At 29.5% G+C, this 16,965-nt stretch overlaps 3 protein-coding genes across 6 annotated transcripts in view; all 3 read right to left on the bottom strand.

Annotated features, from left to right (window-relative positions):
* LOC116772265 (uncharacterized) overlaps positions 1 to 4,578 on the bottom strand; it is a 32,621-nt gene extending 28,043 nt beyond the window's left edge. The window contains exon 1 of one of the 2 annotated variants that reach the window (XM_061522166.1): positions 4,374 to 4,578. Coding sequence is in view for 1 of the 2 variants with exons in the window: in XM_032664377.2 (XP_032520268.2) it covers positions 2,499 to 2,571 (73 nt within the window). In the remaining variant the exon portion in view is untranslated. Of the gene's footprint in view, positions 1 to 2,498; positions 2,715 to 4,373 lie in introns of those variants that run through there. The other variant, XM_032664377.2, reaches the window with a different exon arrangement.
* Positions 4,579 to 5,396: 818 nt separating this feature from the next.
* LOC116772554 (ethanolamine-phosphate cytidylyltransferase) lies at positions 5,397 to 12,605 on the bottom strand. 2 transcript variants are annotated; one of them, XM_061522316.1, is made up of 8 exons: positions 12,359 to 12,605; positions 11,696 to 11,946; positions 11,438 to 11,504; positions 11,159 to 11,236; positions 10,584 to 10,740; positions 8,656 to 8,844; positions 7,282 to 7,440; positions 5,397 to 6,177 (listed from the first exon to the last, which is right to left on the bottom strand). In XM_061522316.1, the coding sequence occupies exons 1-8, from the start codon at positions 12,409 to 12,411 to the stop codon at positions 5,983 to 5,985; spliced, it is 1,149 nt and encodes a 382-aa protein (XP_061378300.1). In that variant the 5' UTR covers positions 12,412 to 12,605; the 3' UTR covers positions 5,397 to 5,982. The 2 variants fall into 2 exon arrangements, with proteins under 2 accessions (XP_061378300.1, XP_061378299.1); XM_061522315.1 differs by having other exon boundaries at positions 10,584 to 10,743; positions 12,359 to 12,604.
* Positions 12,606 to 13,397: 792 nt separating this feature from the next.
* LOC116772497 (meiotic recombination protein DMC1/LIM15 homolog) lies at positions 13,398 to 16,593 on the bottom strand. 2 transcript variants are annotated; one of them, XM_032664708.2, is made up of 5 exons: positions 16,214 to 16,593; positions 15,769 to 15,936; positions 15,291 to 15,393; positions 14,090 to 14,257; positions 13,398 to 13,694 (listed from the first exon to the last, which is right to left on the bottom strand). In XM_032664708.2, the coding sequence occupies exons 1-5, from the start codon at positions 16,534 to 16,536 to the stop codon at positions 13,437 to 13,439; spliced, it is 1,020 nt and encodes a 339-aa protein (XP_032520599.1). In that variant the 5' UTR covers positions 16,537 to 16,593; the 3' UTR covers positions 13,398 to 13,436. The 2 variants fall into 2 exon arrangements, with proteins under 2 accessions (XP_032520599.1, XP_061378292.1); XM_061522308.1 differs by lacking the exon at positions 14,090 to 14,257.
* Between the last annotated feature and the right edge of the window lie 372 nt (positions 16,594 to 16,965).

The following is a 16,965-nucleotide window of genomic DNA, read 5'->3' as shown; positions in this document are numbered from 1 at the left end:
TCGTTACCAACCTTCTTAGTAGAATTACAAGATTTATGAATAAAAAAAGTTTGTCATTGGCAATCGTATTTAAAAAAAAAAACCATTTTATTTTTCAGATCATATATATATTCGTATTATATTTTGTTTGAAGAAAACCATCGTAAAACTTTAGACATACCGTAATTACTTTTTATAGAATTAATAAAAATTAAAGATAATTATTTATGTAATATTTTTTATTTATGTATTTAACTATAAATTTTCGGTCTAAATTTAGAGTAAAAATAATATGTATTAAAGATTTCTATGATGTATGATGGTGGGAGAAAAATTAATATTTTCTTCCTTAAACACAAAATTTACTTTTCTCGGTAAGTCTGATCAAAAATTGAGGCAATTTATATATATATGAAAAGAGCGTAACAAGTTTTTTCCCTACAGCTTAAAAGATAGTTCGAGTCCAATACCAATATATTTTTCTCGTAAATCTTTTTTTAATTTTCAAATAAAATTATGCATTCCTTGTACAGGGTGTTTTATTTAAGATATTTAACTTAAGAAATCAGAAACCGATCTTCAAAACCAATAACATCATAAGCCCAGCTTCAGAAAGATTAATTTGCGTGAAAAAACAACAAACAGAACAGTCGAATAATATTGATATTGTCAATAAACATGGATGCGTGTGATATTCGACCAAATTAATGTAATTGAAAATGGCAGTGTATACCGACAGCGGCGGCTGTAATCTTCCGTTGGTTTAACATTTGTTTACTCTCTTGTTACATAATAAGCCCGCGTTCCTTAACTTCCCCAACTCTAATAATACAACTCACTCACCCGATAACCCGTGACACATATCACATCCAATGACTAAGGAGTCACTGGACATAAATCCCCTTAGCCGGCCCGTTAGCCGAATTTACAGCCCGTCAAATTAGCATTTTATTGTACATTTCACGCTTTGAATCTCGATCCCGTTAAAATTCTACCGTAATTAATTATAATAGTGAAAGATCTTTCTCAGGCTCGTCTATTCATCGTTTATACAATTTCGTATTTAAGCCTTAACACGTAATTTTTTTTTTACTCGCAGCTGATACGCGTTGGCCAAGAATGTTACGAAAAAATCGATACATAAATTAAGTTAAAATACATATGTTAGAAAATAGTAACTTTGTTTTTTTTTTGTTATATTACTGATTAATTTACTGCTTGGTTGAACTTTAACTGCCAAAATCGCAATTTAAAAATTTCCTTTTAATTTTTTTTTTTTTATTCACATCAATTTAATTTAATCTTTTTTTTTTTAATTCTTTTAGAATGTTCTAAATAATATATGTTAAGCAAAAAATGTATAAAAATAAAATTATTTTTATGATTTTTTTATTTCATGCACAGCACTCACAATATTTATAATTTATTTTATGTAGAGTACGTGGTCCGCGTGTTGTTAACAGGGAATTAACTTCAGGATTAACTTGAGTTACACAAGTTTTTAAGGTTGCGTACTAAACCGGACTTAAAGGACGGGAGAACCGGAACTTTATAACATTTTGTGGACTATCAAATTTTATATCGGAAACGCTCAAAGATATAATATCGTAATTAATATCAAACACTTAAATCTGTTAACCCTAACATTGTCAGTCTGTGGAGAACATAAGAATATTAGGGTCACGTTCCGTTATAATAAAATTTACCAATAATTTGTCATATATCACAAAAAAAAAAAAAATGGCGATAACATTATATTAAATTGGCGAACGAAACGCAATCTATACGAATAAAAATTATAATATACATATATCCATCATATTGATTTGCACTAATTTATTTTTTAAATCATCATCAAAAATTTATAATGCGATTGAACGGTCATACCTTAATATATATTTTAATACGGAACACTCGCATGCAGAACATGAGACTTTTTTTTTTAAATACAGTACAAAAAAAATCTGAAATAAACATCCAACAGGTGTCATTGGTAACTAAATGTGTAATAGTTGACAATTAATAACATGAAATGTTTTGAATACACATTAGTAGATGCAACCTATTAGTCAACTTCATCTTTTTGATTTATTAGCTCCAGTTCACTCACGCGCCGCCCTAATAATCCTCGGCAGACGGCAGACCCAATGACACAGACACACGCGTTTTATAAAGTTCTCGTGTTCGACTATAAATGTATCAAGCTCCTTATTATGTAACTATCAGAAAATACATAACGTAAAAGCTCAATACATAGTGTTATGTGAACATTAATAATTTCATAAAAATAATCTATATATATTTTTAATAATTAATTTTGAGATACGACTGGTGAGCGGCGTAGGTAAACAAGTGTGCACGTGACTGGTAACGCAAAAACAACAAAACTATGTCGAGTATAAAGCAAACATATAATTGAATTATCTTAATATTTATCCGCATGTTAATAGTATCATGTTAGAGACAGTGAGAACGGATGGTATATCAAAATGTTCAGTAGAGGGCTGACGATAGCCTACCGTCGCAGTGCTTGCAGCGTTTGGGTTCCGGGGGTGAGAGGTCGTCCCCAAACTGGCGGTGTCGTACCGGCATGGCGGCGCATCCCGCGCCGGCGCCGCCACCCGTGTCGAGGTGTAGCGCTCACCTCGTGGACCGATCCTTCAGCGGCTCGGCAGCCACTGAGCCTGACCGGTCCGCCCGCCCCAGCCGGTAGGCGGCGCCCGTTTGCAAGTTATTTTGGTATCGCGTGACTCACAGCTCGAACTGCAAAGTTCCTGATCAACCGGCGCCCGCGCATCTACAGGCTTTTCTATTCCACCCTGACTAGATCTACTGATACATCTTGCTGCTAATATAGCATGTACATTATAATGACTCCATATTTAATTTATTTCATATTTATTAAATCAAAAGTTAGAGGTTCCATAGCCATTTTCCACATGGAAAAGTATATAAATTTTATAAATTATTGAAAATGAGGATCAATATGTTCCATTTACTTGTGCCAATGACAACACAGCTGTCATGAATGCGATAACATTGTTATATATATTTAAAACTTTGTTTGAATCATAAAACATTAACATCACTGACCTCGTCGAACCCATTTAAAATCTAGGCAGTTTGATAGTATGGTTTTATTGAATGTCTTTGGAGAAAAACTCTTCTCAATTTATAACATATTTTTATATAAATTATAATAATTCCATCAGATGTCTCTTTAACTTTTAAATATTCACTTTAGTTTTAACATTTGGTATAAATAAGTCTATGATATTGTGACCTTGTTACATTAGACACAAAATTAAAGCATTTTCTTATAATTAAATATTATTTACTTAATGTATATTTCTTTATAGGCTGTATAATTTCAACCCTATCGTAGTAAAGAAATTGAAATATGATGTTCCGAAGTTTGCAGGGTTGAATCTTACAATGTTAACAAAATTTTTATCTTTTTTTTTCTAATATTAATAATCTTTTTATGAAAAGATGAATATTTTCTTCTCGCTCATAAAAATAATATGAATTTCTCTTGAGAATCATTATTTTCACTATAAAAATAATAAGTAATTGATATCAAATTTAATGTTTAAGTCTTTAAAGCTAGTCAGTCCATTAATTTTACAGAAACATAAATTTCCAATAAAATTGTCCGCTAATGTTGATTTCATAATATTTTTTTAAGAATAATTATGAGTCAGGTTTAGTGTTCTAAACAAACAAAACGATTTCCAAGTGAAGTGTCAATTTTGAAGAAGTTTGTGGAAGAAGAGAAGAGAAAGATAATATTTATTAAATAAAGTACTAAAAAACATTATTTAGTATTTATTTAATAACAATAAATTCTTAATATTTATTTAGAAATAAATTATGCCTAAGTCTAAAGCATTTCCATCATATAAGTTTATATTATAGAAAATGGTAATATACTATTTTAAATATTGTATAGAACCTTTTAAATGTTGTATATCGAAAACTAAACAAATACATGGTTACAAAAGTAATTTATATCTATAAAATAGTAAATAACGTACCTAAATATTTTATTTTAACATTATAAGTGCCGTTTATCACTGTATTGTATGAAGATATATTGAAATTTGTGTTATAAATATACCGATACTGTCACCGAGACAAAAACCTGATATGTAAGACAACAATTAAGAGACGGGCCGATAATTATAATTTGCTAAGGCGCAGTGTCTGGTTGCCGATAAAAAATGACAGTTTACTTATATTTTCTGCAATAACAAAATTTTTAACAAATACTTTTACAAATATGTTCTTACATAAAGAATATGTTACATGAGGACACATGAAACTGACAAAAATATTTAGATAATCGTGAGCAGATTGTTGTAGTGGGCGGTTTTATAAAAAAATAAACTCACCTGTTAACAGTGTATTGACTGACTATTCCCCGCCTGGATGGAAACATAAAGGAGCATATTATTTACTAAAGAAATACACTAAAATTCCGTTACACCACGTCACTCATTATTTTATTGCTGTAGAATAGAATAGATAGATAATCTCTTTCTTTATAGTTTTCTGCGGTCTGCCATTTTGAATTTTAATATTAGTGTTGCTATTAGCATGAAAAATAAACATGTAGTTGAATTTTTGTTTGACTAATTATAAAGCCCTGCGCACAACTTTTGAAAATGTACGAGATATACGTGTTTCTTTTATTTGAGGAAAGTGATTCCTTAGAAAATTATATCTAAAGGTGTCTTAAATTTTTAGCCCCTGATTTAAAGCCCTACTATGCTAGGTCACTATATATAGGTGGAAGTTTGAAATCCAAAAATAATGAGATCTAAGACTTTCGCGAGTATTCTTTTAAATGAAACTAATATTTTCGAATTACTATGCGTTATTTTATTATTTTTAAAACAAGATACGAGACATCTGCCCGTGATCACGTCACGTGATGAAACGTCGGGAGTATATAGTTTTTAAAATAATAAAATAACGCGTAGTAATCCGAAAATATTAGTTTCATATAAATCCAAGTATAGTAATGTATTAATATAACATGATTGAGTCCAGTGACAGTTCTGCTTGTAAAAATTACAAAAACATATTAATATTGCTATCTCTTTTGAACTTTAACATTATTATTTAGTTATTAAATACAATGTTTTATTATTTTTCTGTCTTTAAATAAAAAATACTGTTTATATTTTCCTTTAATTATGACGTACAAGCTGTGCAATAAATCTTAATTTTTTTTTTCTTTTATCATTAATTAGAAAGACAACTCAAAAAGACTTAGCAAATTCAATCGATGTGTTTATTATAAAAATGGATACCAAGTAAAACCGGTTGAACGCTTTAGGATTTTGTAAATCAATGGAATCAAGGAGAGGGTTTACAATTTATATGGCTTGTAAAAAGAAAATAAAACACTCTTTTGTCTACATTGAAATTGGTAATTTATTTACTAAAAGTAGATAGGCAAACTTCTATTTAACCATCATAATTCAGATTAATGTTGTAAATATTTATTTTTAACAATTAAACATATATCTAAAATAAATAAATATAATGTAAACTTTGTACATAAAACTTAGTTTTATAATTTCGTCTAATTGCCAAACATTATTTACAAACAAGCCGTTGAAAATTTATGATTATAATCATTATTTATTAATATTATTATTATATAAAATAAAACTATGCTTCATACTAAAACAATAATTTTTTTTTTCCTATTAATTCATACAACATCATTGTTGTCGGTGATACACAACATATTATTTGGAATGGGCTGTCGTTACAAAATGCATTTTATAAAATTAAAACATAAACATGATCGTGATAAGTAACAGCTAATAATATTAGTAACTGTTGTAATATACATTTTGCTAACCGAGTATCCATATACCCGTATATAACCAATGGGAAACTTTATTATTATACAACACCTTAAACCTTGTCATGATAGCGTGTACTTGTTAACCAGAAAAATATTATATAACAAAAAAATTATAAAAATTATTCAATTAGTTCGCCATAACCTTTGACATTCTCACAGTTACCGTTCTGTTTCAAATGCTTCTTCTGTATAGTTTTCATAACGGCAATTTCTTTTTGTTCCTTCTTAGAATTCCTCTCTTCGAATTCCAGTCGGTGACGGATTATTCTCTGTACTATGTCTTCTGTTGTCATTGTGTTGCCCGAGTTTATTGTCTGTGATAGATATAGTAATTAATATACACAAATGAGCATCAAGCAGTAATGGAATTTAATACCTATATATAACATTTAGAAAATCATATAAAATATAATCTTAATTTTGGCAGCTGATTACTAGCACATTTAAATGTTCTGCATACCATAGAAATGTATTTAGAGATCCAACGCGTTCTAAAAATAATGAATAAATGATTTCATTCAAAGAAAACACTTTAAAAATATTCTAAAAGCACTTATGATGAGGATGTTGCCCAGATTTATCACCGTGATATTTTTATTCTAGCTAGAATAGTAAGAATTTATCAAATTTTGATGAAATCAGCATATAAAATTAAATCAAGCCTTTGAATATGTTCAATGGGCTGTTAAGAAATATGTCAATAATTATCCAACACACTTTTTTCTTTATAAATAATGTTAATACACATTTTTTTTTTTTGATGGTTGAGTACGCTTGATACTATTTAAAAAAATATGTATAACTTTCATAATAACTCTGATGTCATTTAAGTTATTGGAAATATCGTTACCTGATACAATTGCTATTTGTTTGAAAATTAGCAAAGAATATTTTTTTTTATATAAAAATTATGATATATATAAATTCAAAGATAATATCTTCTTGGTGTCATTTAATATATAGTTAATTATTTAAAACCTATTTAAATTAATTACATTAATTGTCTTTTTATTGGGATCCATGCATAACCATTCATTCAGTTACTAAATCATTCGCCGACTGTATAAGGTGGTCGGCTTGATCAGGGTGGTTTCAATGTTTACCCATTATTCCAGTCAACCTGGTTGGTCTTTCTTATAGGTATCAAAAGCTAATAAAAAAATATTACTCTTTTAAAAAGAAAAAATTAATTATCCTATTATATAATATTTGTATCACCATATATCTTCATTAATATGAATTTCAAACTGTTCGTGTGAAAAGTGCATGATAATAAGAAAAACTCCATCTAAATTGAAAATGATTTTTGAGAAAAACTGAGTGACACAAACATACACAAATAAAGCCTGGCTATAGAAACTCCTTCGTGCAATATGTTATTATCCTTTAGGTGTTTCTTAATAAATGTACCACAGTACCTTAAAGCAGCCCCGTTCCTTGGGCACCTGGTACGGATCAGCTCCGTCCTTGTCGCTGGCGATGGGCGTCAGTCCGTGACACACCACCTTCACACCGAAGTGGTCCATCAGCTCAGCCGTCACGCTGTACGGAGCCCCGATCACCACCTCGTGCACATACTGGGAAATACATCATATATCTTAAGGTTTTATGCATAAACCAGGCTTATTGGATAAAATATCCTGGAGTTATATACACACACACGCAAATATATATATATAAAATATAGGATTATATATATAGGATTTTTGACAAATTATAACATGATGGTACAGGATATCGTTTCAAGTATTCTATGTAGTTGCAGCTATACCGCAGTTGAGAAAATGTTACGCAAATCACTAAGTACTGTGAATATAGAATAACACTCACAACAGTTGTATTGTACAGTCAAATGTTAGAGATCGAGTGAATGAACATATAACTCATTGATACTATACGGTAGGGTAAAATATTTTTTATTTAATTTCAAGCTGGTTGAGATGTAGACATTGAGGGCAATACGTAAAAAAGTATTTCAAAGACGTTGTATCTTAGTACTGCTTTCAAACAATAAGAAACTACCCACACATGTTTTTCTGGACATTATTAAATAAAAGGATTCATTGGGATATAAAACCTCATCAATAATATATATTTCTTTGTTAAATATACTGTGTGTAAAATGTAAATTGAATGTGTAAAATTAATATTAATATATAAGGTTAATTTTTTTTATTACATTTATTTTCGTTATTTTTCACAATTACATATTATAATATCATTAATGTTTTTAATGTTAATTAACAAATACAATTAATATATCAATCAATGACCTTGCATTGTGCTATCTAGGGATCAATTTTTCTGATAACATTCCAGGCATGTCTTTCTTTAGGTGATAATGGATCAAAAATACAATACAAATTAATGTTTATTTCGTACATTTAGAAAATAAACAATAATAATTATGTATGCAATTAGCAAGACTATTTTTCATTTAAGTTTTAATATAACACATAGATAATATAATACTATGTTAACTTTCTGTTTTAAGAATACTAAATGCCACTCCATCATACTTGCATTTACATACAAGCTTTGACAACATGATGCAGAAAAAGAATATTAACTTTTTTTTAAAGAGCATCGCTATACAATTGTCTCTTAATATTTTTTTATTGACAACGATCCAACAAGGGTATTTATTTTAAACACATCTGTAGACAATAAAATTAAAAAAATAATCTGTTTAATTCTTTCTGCTAACATTTATGTTTAAAGGCCAAAAAAAAATATCAGTCAAAAACAATTTTTTTTAGCCATTCCGTTATATAAATATTTAATATACATACCTTACAAGCCAGCACGGACAGGACTCTCTCGTGAAGGTTCATGATGGGGTAGTTGGAGCCCTTATACCTGTTGACCTCGAGGTCAGTGTGGAGCCCTACTATGAGAAAGTCGCCCTGCGCGTGCGCCGCCTCCAGGAAGTCCAGGTGGCCGACATGGAACAGGTCGAAGGCACCAGCCACATATACTACCTGAAAATATACACAATGAGGAACATAATATAACATATATCTTACTATATATATCTATATATGTTACTTGACGACAATTAAATTTGCAACATAATATGTTAATGATTTTTTTTTATCAGATAAATAGTTTAAGAGATATATCGTAAAACCTATTTCAACACTATTTTCAAGACGGCGGCCTTCGGACAGGGTGGCGACTCCACAAACTTCGTTTTAGCTTTCACTGACCCCACACATTAAAAAATCAATTTGCGTCCTCTAAAAAGCGCAAGGTAAGGTCTACAAAATGTATAATTTCAATGAACTATTAACGAACTGAGGAATTTGATAACAAAGACTTTTTGGGTAAGAAATCACGATAAGAGTTATTGTATAAAATTTATGACTTTGAATTGAAATGGGATTTATGGTGAGGAACAATACATCAGTGAGATTTGGTTCACCTAGATTACGCGAGAACAGAAAATTACACACATACGGACGCTTAGAAACTCATTATATTATAGTTTTTTTTCATATAGATATCATAAAACGTTACGTCGTATTACAAATCCACCGGTACATGACATAAAATGTGTAAAAAATATATGATTACAATTTACTACAGATATACTTCAGTTTTAGCGGGTAGGTTAACTAGGTAGCCACCAAAATTAGAAATTTCTCTTTAAAAATAAAGTCTGCACGAACACCTTCTCTGCCAGGGGTGGTGTAATATATTCATCATACTTGTACATCCCTTTAAAATATGAGCCAGGGACCCATAATTAAAAGATAACCTACATTTTTACGTCTCCGTACTATTTAAAATATTAATAATCGATCTATCATCCAGCAATATAAATTTCATTTAAAATTCATCGATACACGTACATTAAATCTAATAAGTTTGATATGAGTGTCAGTGTGTTACATAAAAACTATAAAACCGATTTAATCGATAATGTATTAACATACTTAATTTCATGCAAGATTAAATTTTGGAAATAAAATCTCGTTATTATATTTATAAAATGAGCATTAGAATTGTTCGTATCAACGATTTAAAATAAATTAAATCGCTCGCATACATTGTAATTATATTAAATGTATGTACATTACTTGTTTTTATTCAAGGTGAAAACGTGTCTTATACAAATCACGTGGCGGAATATTTTGATGAATTTTAAAAATCGAACTTTGAACCTCACACACATCAGCTCATTACAAGGACGTTCAAATATAATGTAACCAGTTTATAGCTATGGCAACTTTTGCATGTTTTTTTTTTAATTATTAATATTATAAAAAAAAAAACTAATAGAATAAACAAGATTACGTCAAGTCTCGAATAGCATTTTAAAAGTTAATTGATTCAAAATCTTTTAAATTAAATGTACCTATAAAATCGTGAGTCTTTCGTAATTCTGTGCATTATTCCTAGTTATTTATTTATCGCAACAATCTTTGACCCTTTAACTAATAAAAAACTTTTCATAAATACATTATACATGCAGATTGTGCTCATTCTATGTAAAATACGCATAATGACGGTTAAAAGGGAAATTACGATAAATATGCATTTCCTTATCTAGTATGTACACATTTAATATTATTTTTCATTATCATTGTTAGTCGCAAGAATAGTTTTTAGTAATCGGAACGACTATATTTAAATGTCAAGGTCACAATATAATATTATAATGACTGAATAGAGTTGTGCCAAATGGAAATATATATAAAAATATATATTCTCTTACTTTATCCGTGGGCTTTGGTGAAAGACCACTGCTAAATTGTATAATTTTCTGTGTAGTAGGCAGGAACTGTGAACAACCGGTGTATGGTGACCTCGCTGTGGAATCCGTCCCAAGATTTGATGAATGTTCCAGTTCAACTGAATATTCTTTGTCACCTCTCCTGAAAGTTATGGTTACTTAAGTGCCACCATACATCACATCTGTGGCTAATCAATATACTTTTTCATTGTATTTTTTATTATTAAAAATGCAAATTATATTTATATTTTATAACAATTTAAGAAAAAAATCGCTATTTAATAATGACTTTAAATCACATGTAAAAGCAAGAATGCTGTGGAGTTAAGTAATTCAATACTAAATTAAATACAGATCAATGTACATTTAAAAAACAATACTGGAATATGTAAAAAAAATATAAACATTACTTTTTTAATAATAAAAATAATGAAACAAAATCATTGAATTTTGAAATGGTTGTGGCTGAGTAGAAAAAAAATTATATATAGAATTTTAGAATCTATACTATGAACATATGTTCAGGGCATAAAAAAATTAAGATGAAATGAAATTACTTAAAATGTTCTCTTGTCAGCAGTAACATTCTTCCGACCAGATCTGTTGTTGAAACTCCAGCAGTCCTCTTCACCTCTCTGCAAATGAAAAATTAATCTACATCCTCAAAAAAGAACTATCAAAGCTAAAAAAATTTAGCAAAAAATAACCCAACATTTATAAAAGCCATGTGGCACTATAGTTTCAATCAAATAAAATTTTCCCTTGCATGTAATTTTAAACAGTAATGAGAATCTATATTGATTCCCACAATTGTTTCTTTATGAATGTTCCTTTACCTGTATCTGCCGGCTTCTTTTACTAAATGGTATGTATCGATTCCATCCGCCGTTACTGTTATGTCATCTGAAAATAAAAATTTTACATGATACAATTTGTTAAACATGAAACAAAAGTTTTATTACAATTACAAAAACTACTATTAACTATGCCAAAGTTTTAAATTTTTAGTAGGTTAATGATAAATAGTCTATCTTATAGTAAATGTATTAATATAATGCCGAATACTTCGCAATTATTTAAAAAGCATATCGCACCTCCATGCACACAGAAATCACACTGGTATTTGTCTAATGTTTCTAATGTTGTCACATAAGGTGCACCCTCCACCACATGGTCGACCCATTTGATTGCACCAACCATTTTGTATCTCTCCTGCTGTGTGAACACAGGTGGACCTTTATGTTTGGATATTTCTTCATCCGTGTGCACTCCCACAATCAACACATCTCCTAAGGACTTTGCTTGCCTTAACGAGTTGGCATGACCAAAATGTACCATATCGTAACTGAAATTTACAGATTACTATTACAATGTTATAAGTTTATAAATATTATGACTATTTATTTAAGTCAAACATTCATTAATTGTAATGTTACAATTAAAACAATTATTTAATTATGAGAAAACATTACAATACAATCATTTTGAATATGATTTTTCTAATAATGAACCATAGAACATAATTACTTTGTGGTTTTCGTTAAAAGATATATTTAAAGGGATAATTTTAATTTTTTAAGTAAATCATTGTAGAATTTATTCTAAATTGTCATTGAAAGAAATTACTATCTCACGATTTCAATGAATATTTATTCATAATAAATATTATATGAGAAATTTTTTATAGACTTATTAAAATAGCCTAAATTAATGAGAAACGAAGTATATAAAAAATAATAAATCACTGAATTACATACCAGCCATCACACCACACGCGTATTTGTTTATTATCGTTCTTATTGTCACTCATTTTGGGTTATATAAATAGTTAATTGCAGCTTTTAAGAGATAAATACGATTTTGTTGCGATACAAATAATTTTAAAATGAGAAATATTTTGACAAGGGCACTGTCAATTTCAATAGCACTCTAAAAACTGATAATTGTCTGGGGCGGCTACTGGCTAGACGAGGCGAGAGACCGACAGAGATTGAAACAATGAATGATGAACGAATCGAGGCATGAATAATGATTTGTTGTATTCTCGCTGGGACTTCGACGCAATCGATGAGACGGAGTTCGTGTATGATACTATTATAAAATATTACCTTATTACAATTGTAATATTATTATCTACAAACGAAAAATAAATACTTTGAATTCTAAAAATAAAAATGGTTAAAAGCCCGTTGCATCATAGAATTAATGTCAGGATTTATGATAGGGCGTTTTAACAAAAAAAAAACTGGATTCGTGGCATATAACTGATAACAACTATTTTCAACTGACTTCTAAATCAATTATTAAATTGTATATATTCTTTTATATTTCAAGATAATGTATATAAATATGTAGCGTTAGATCTGCACTATAATTTTGTCACCTCAACAATTTTGTAAACTATATACCTAGGTAGAGCACATTTTCATTATAAAAAAAAATCTTTTTTTATAGAACAAGAGTCAATGAGAGATAGGTAATGCATAATTTAAATAAAACACTATAGGGCAGTGTTAGGCTCTTATCATGGCCGTCACAATTGCGTAATGACGAGTATTTATTCATATAAACATATTTTAGATACGTTTAATTTATCTTATCGAATAGACCCATGTAATTGGCTAGAGAGAGTCACGCCACTATACTGAATCAAAGTTTATTTCACGAAAGGACCGAGCGATGGTTACAAAGTTATCTTAACGTTAGTCGTTATGATTTATGTTTTGTACAAGGACAATGAGTTATAATAAAAAAAAATATTTGATAAGTCTTTAGTATTATTTTTTTAAAAAAAAAAAAAATTAAAGATGCTTTTAATTTATCAATTATTAAGTATTAATCTTTAGAGTCAGCGACACCACCATTAGTGATGGCAAAGGTAACTTCGCTTTCAGGTAAATCTGGGGAATCATATATTTTGGCGATTCTATTTTCGCCCCTTCCCTTTCTAAGATATATCCTTGTGGTTGACGCGTGGGCCAGGATATTACCACCTATGGGCTTCTTTGGATCAGCTTGGAATGATAATGTGGCACCAGGGTCTGCCGTCATCTGATTTGTTATAAAAACAGCAACATTATACTCTTCGGATATCTGTTTTTAAAGTAAAAAATATATATAGGTATAACAATTTAAGTCCGTATATAATTAATATAGAATCTGTGGTTCTAAAATAAAAATACATAAATAAGCTAAATGGTTTTAAATTTATATTCGTAACTAATATTTTTATTATTATTATTTATATTTTAGTGTGTACCTACGAATAGATAAATAAATGAACACAAAATCCAAATGATTTATTTCGTAATACATCAATGACCTGTCTCTTGGAGATAAAATAATAAAAGCCGAATATTTATCGGTCGTTGTTGATCAGACATATACATTCCCGGATGCTGTTTATCTGTTAACCTTGTGAACTTTCATAAGGACAAAGCGATAACCAAATTATATATAATCACATATCCAAAGGATTATAAAGGGACCTTTTGCAGGCGTGATAGCACTTGTGCGAGTTTCTGTTGTCTATCCGCCAGTTCCCCACGCCCCGAGAAGTCCACTCTAAACAACGCCATGACCGAATCTATGATCAGTAGTTTGAACACGCCGGCCTCTTCGTGGAACTTAGCAGCTACAAAGTCTAGCAGTTCCGCCTAGATATGTTTTTTCGTATCAGTAATTAAAATGAAAATAATGACCAGTAGAGCAATATAGGGCTGGGATTATGTAAATCGTATCTGCAGTGAATTCAAAAGCTACGTTTATTAATCACTGTAAGCTCTTAGTATGTCGTTATGTTATAAGTATCCGAATAGGAAGTGTTTTGGAAATAACGCTAATGATAATGACAAGTTAGGTACATAATCCTTTAAAATATATTGGAAATTGAGCCCATAACTCATGAATACTTTTAAAAATTGTTGATAATTCTTATTTTGTACAACGCTTAGGAAGAATTTGCTCAAAATGTCCCTAAAATTAAAACGAGGATTTCAAAAGTTTGGTGATCAAATAACACTGATTTAAACAATTACTTAATTACTTCTAACCCGAAACATTGGCTTTTTAATATATCAACTTTTTGGAGCAAAAAGCAGTTACTAAACTTTTATAGTTTTTTGAACAAAAAAAAATTAAGTTAGAAGCAAACTATATTCAAATGTAGAGCAAAGCTTGTGTAACCTTTTTCTAACGCAGACATGCTAACGTACTCAGCTGACCGATTTATTACTTACAGAGATAATGATAATAATATATCAAAAGCTTGATTATATTGAAACGCATCAGACGCGATCGTTATGTTAATTAGCTATTAGCCATACGGATATAGGAGTATTAAGGATAAAATTTATTTAAAATAATCACTGTGGGTGTTTTAAAAGTTTTTTTTTTTTTTTGTTATATGAATAAAACTTAAATGATGACAAAATTCATATGATTGACAAAATTCATATGAATTAGAGAGTTCTGCTTCTAAACACTTAAATTAAAATTACGTTCGTGGCAGATTTTATTTGTTTATTTCCTCCAAAATAATTCTGTTTTGTTATGTATAAGTATTTTTAAATATATACGTGAAACATCGTACGCGTTACGCGTTACACGTTGTATTCAAACTTATTTTATATATTATAACGTTTAAATTCATTCATTCGTTCATTGTTCTAATCATAGACAACATCTTACCTGGTGTTCCGATGTATAAGCTCTCGCGTATAAAACGTTGTCCAGTACAGCGTTTTGTTCTAGATTAAATCTGTCCGCAATGGGTCTCAACCTATCAGGACGGCTACATGGATCTTAAGGAATATGATTCATTATATTTTTATATAATATATAACTGGCTATACCATTTTTATCAACGGTCAAAGTTTCGTTACATATAATTTTAATTTGATTTACATTGACCTTGACAACAAATCGGTTAATCTATAAAGCAGTAAACTAGATCGTGTAATTTCTTTAACCGATTTTTAACATACATGAAAAATGTATCAACATTGTTCTCAGTCATCTCAGTCAAAACTACAGATTAAGATAAAAAAAAGAAAGTGCATGAAATATAGGACTCTAATTAAGTATCGAATTTTCATATAGGTCAGTTAGAAACTTAAAATAAAATTTAATTTATTGTAACTAAATACACATCGCGAATAAAGGATACAAAGTGTGTTCAGTGTCTAGAAACATGACCTTGCCACCACTGTAGCCAGAGGAATTGGGGATTTGTGTCGTAACGCAAAGAGTATGAGATAATTGAGTTTTGCCAGTTCGGAATTCGCCGAATACTTCCGTTATAGACATTGATTCTATACCTCCAGCCAAAAGTTTACTACAAAGGTTACAAATTAGTGTTAATTTTTGTTGCTCAAGCCTAAGAGTTTGGATGAATTAAGTGATCAAAGATTAAAAAAGGAATTTATGATAACAATTCACAATATATATCGTAATTACATGGGAAAAAACAAACATCTCAGAGTGGCCACTGAAAATTTTGCAAAGATTAAAATATTTATATAGAATAGTAAATGAAACGTTTTGTGGACAGTAAGTAGATAATTATAACCACCGGCTTAGTAAAATAATATTTTACTTTTGATTATACTCACTCAAACTCGCTACTACCAGTACTTATTTTAAAAACATGCTTCCGTTTATCACTGACTTCTAGAGCGGTCATAAAACCTAAAGAGACGACTTTTAAACAAGCTTCCTTTATTTTTTCTACTTTCGCATCAGAAAATCCTTTTATATTACAAAGCTTCTTTTTAGTAGTCATTTGGATTCCTTTTATAGTACAAATGCCAGCACCTTTTAACTTTTTAATATCTGCTACATTAATACCATGCTTTTGTAAAGTATCCACATCTTGAAAGAAAATTTCTTCTTCGTCATTTTCAGAAATATTATCATCTAGTGTTTGTTCCAACATTAATGATTAATAGTATAATTTTGAATAATATTTTTAATTATTAATAACCAAGGGACCGTTCTGACATTTGCGATTCCCGCGTTTTTCAATGATATATTTTTTTATAGGTTAATGATACACTATGAAATTTGATTATATCACCCCATTTAGAGTACCTAATAGGTGAAATAAAAATATCATACATATTTATAAAATAAATGTGAATAGCTAGCTTATCTAGTAAATGATCGATTCACTGATTTTTACTTTTGGATTTTCAGACAAATTGTAAGTGTGGGTCCTTAAATAAAGGAGATAAATTTATTTTCTTAAAAATCATTGTACTTACAAAATATATGTATGCATGTATGCATGGGTGCCTATACGATTTAAATTTAGTATAAAGACCTTATTTCTCATAAGAATTTACATTCGCTTAAAGTGAGATAC

Source organism: Danaus plexippus, chromosome 12 (genome assembly GCF_018135715.1).
Source record: "Danaus plexippus chromosome 12, MEX_DaPlex, whole genome shotgun sequence".
In the NCBI taxonomy this organism is placed as follows: Eukaryota; Metazoa; Arthropoda; class Insecta; order Lepidoptera; family Nymphalidae; genus Danaus; species Danaus plexippus.
The sequence above is the reverse complement of the archived record's forward strand: the minus strand, read 5'-3'. Positions and strand labels throughout refer to the sequence as shown.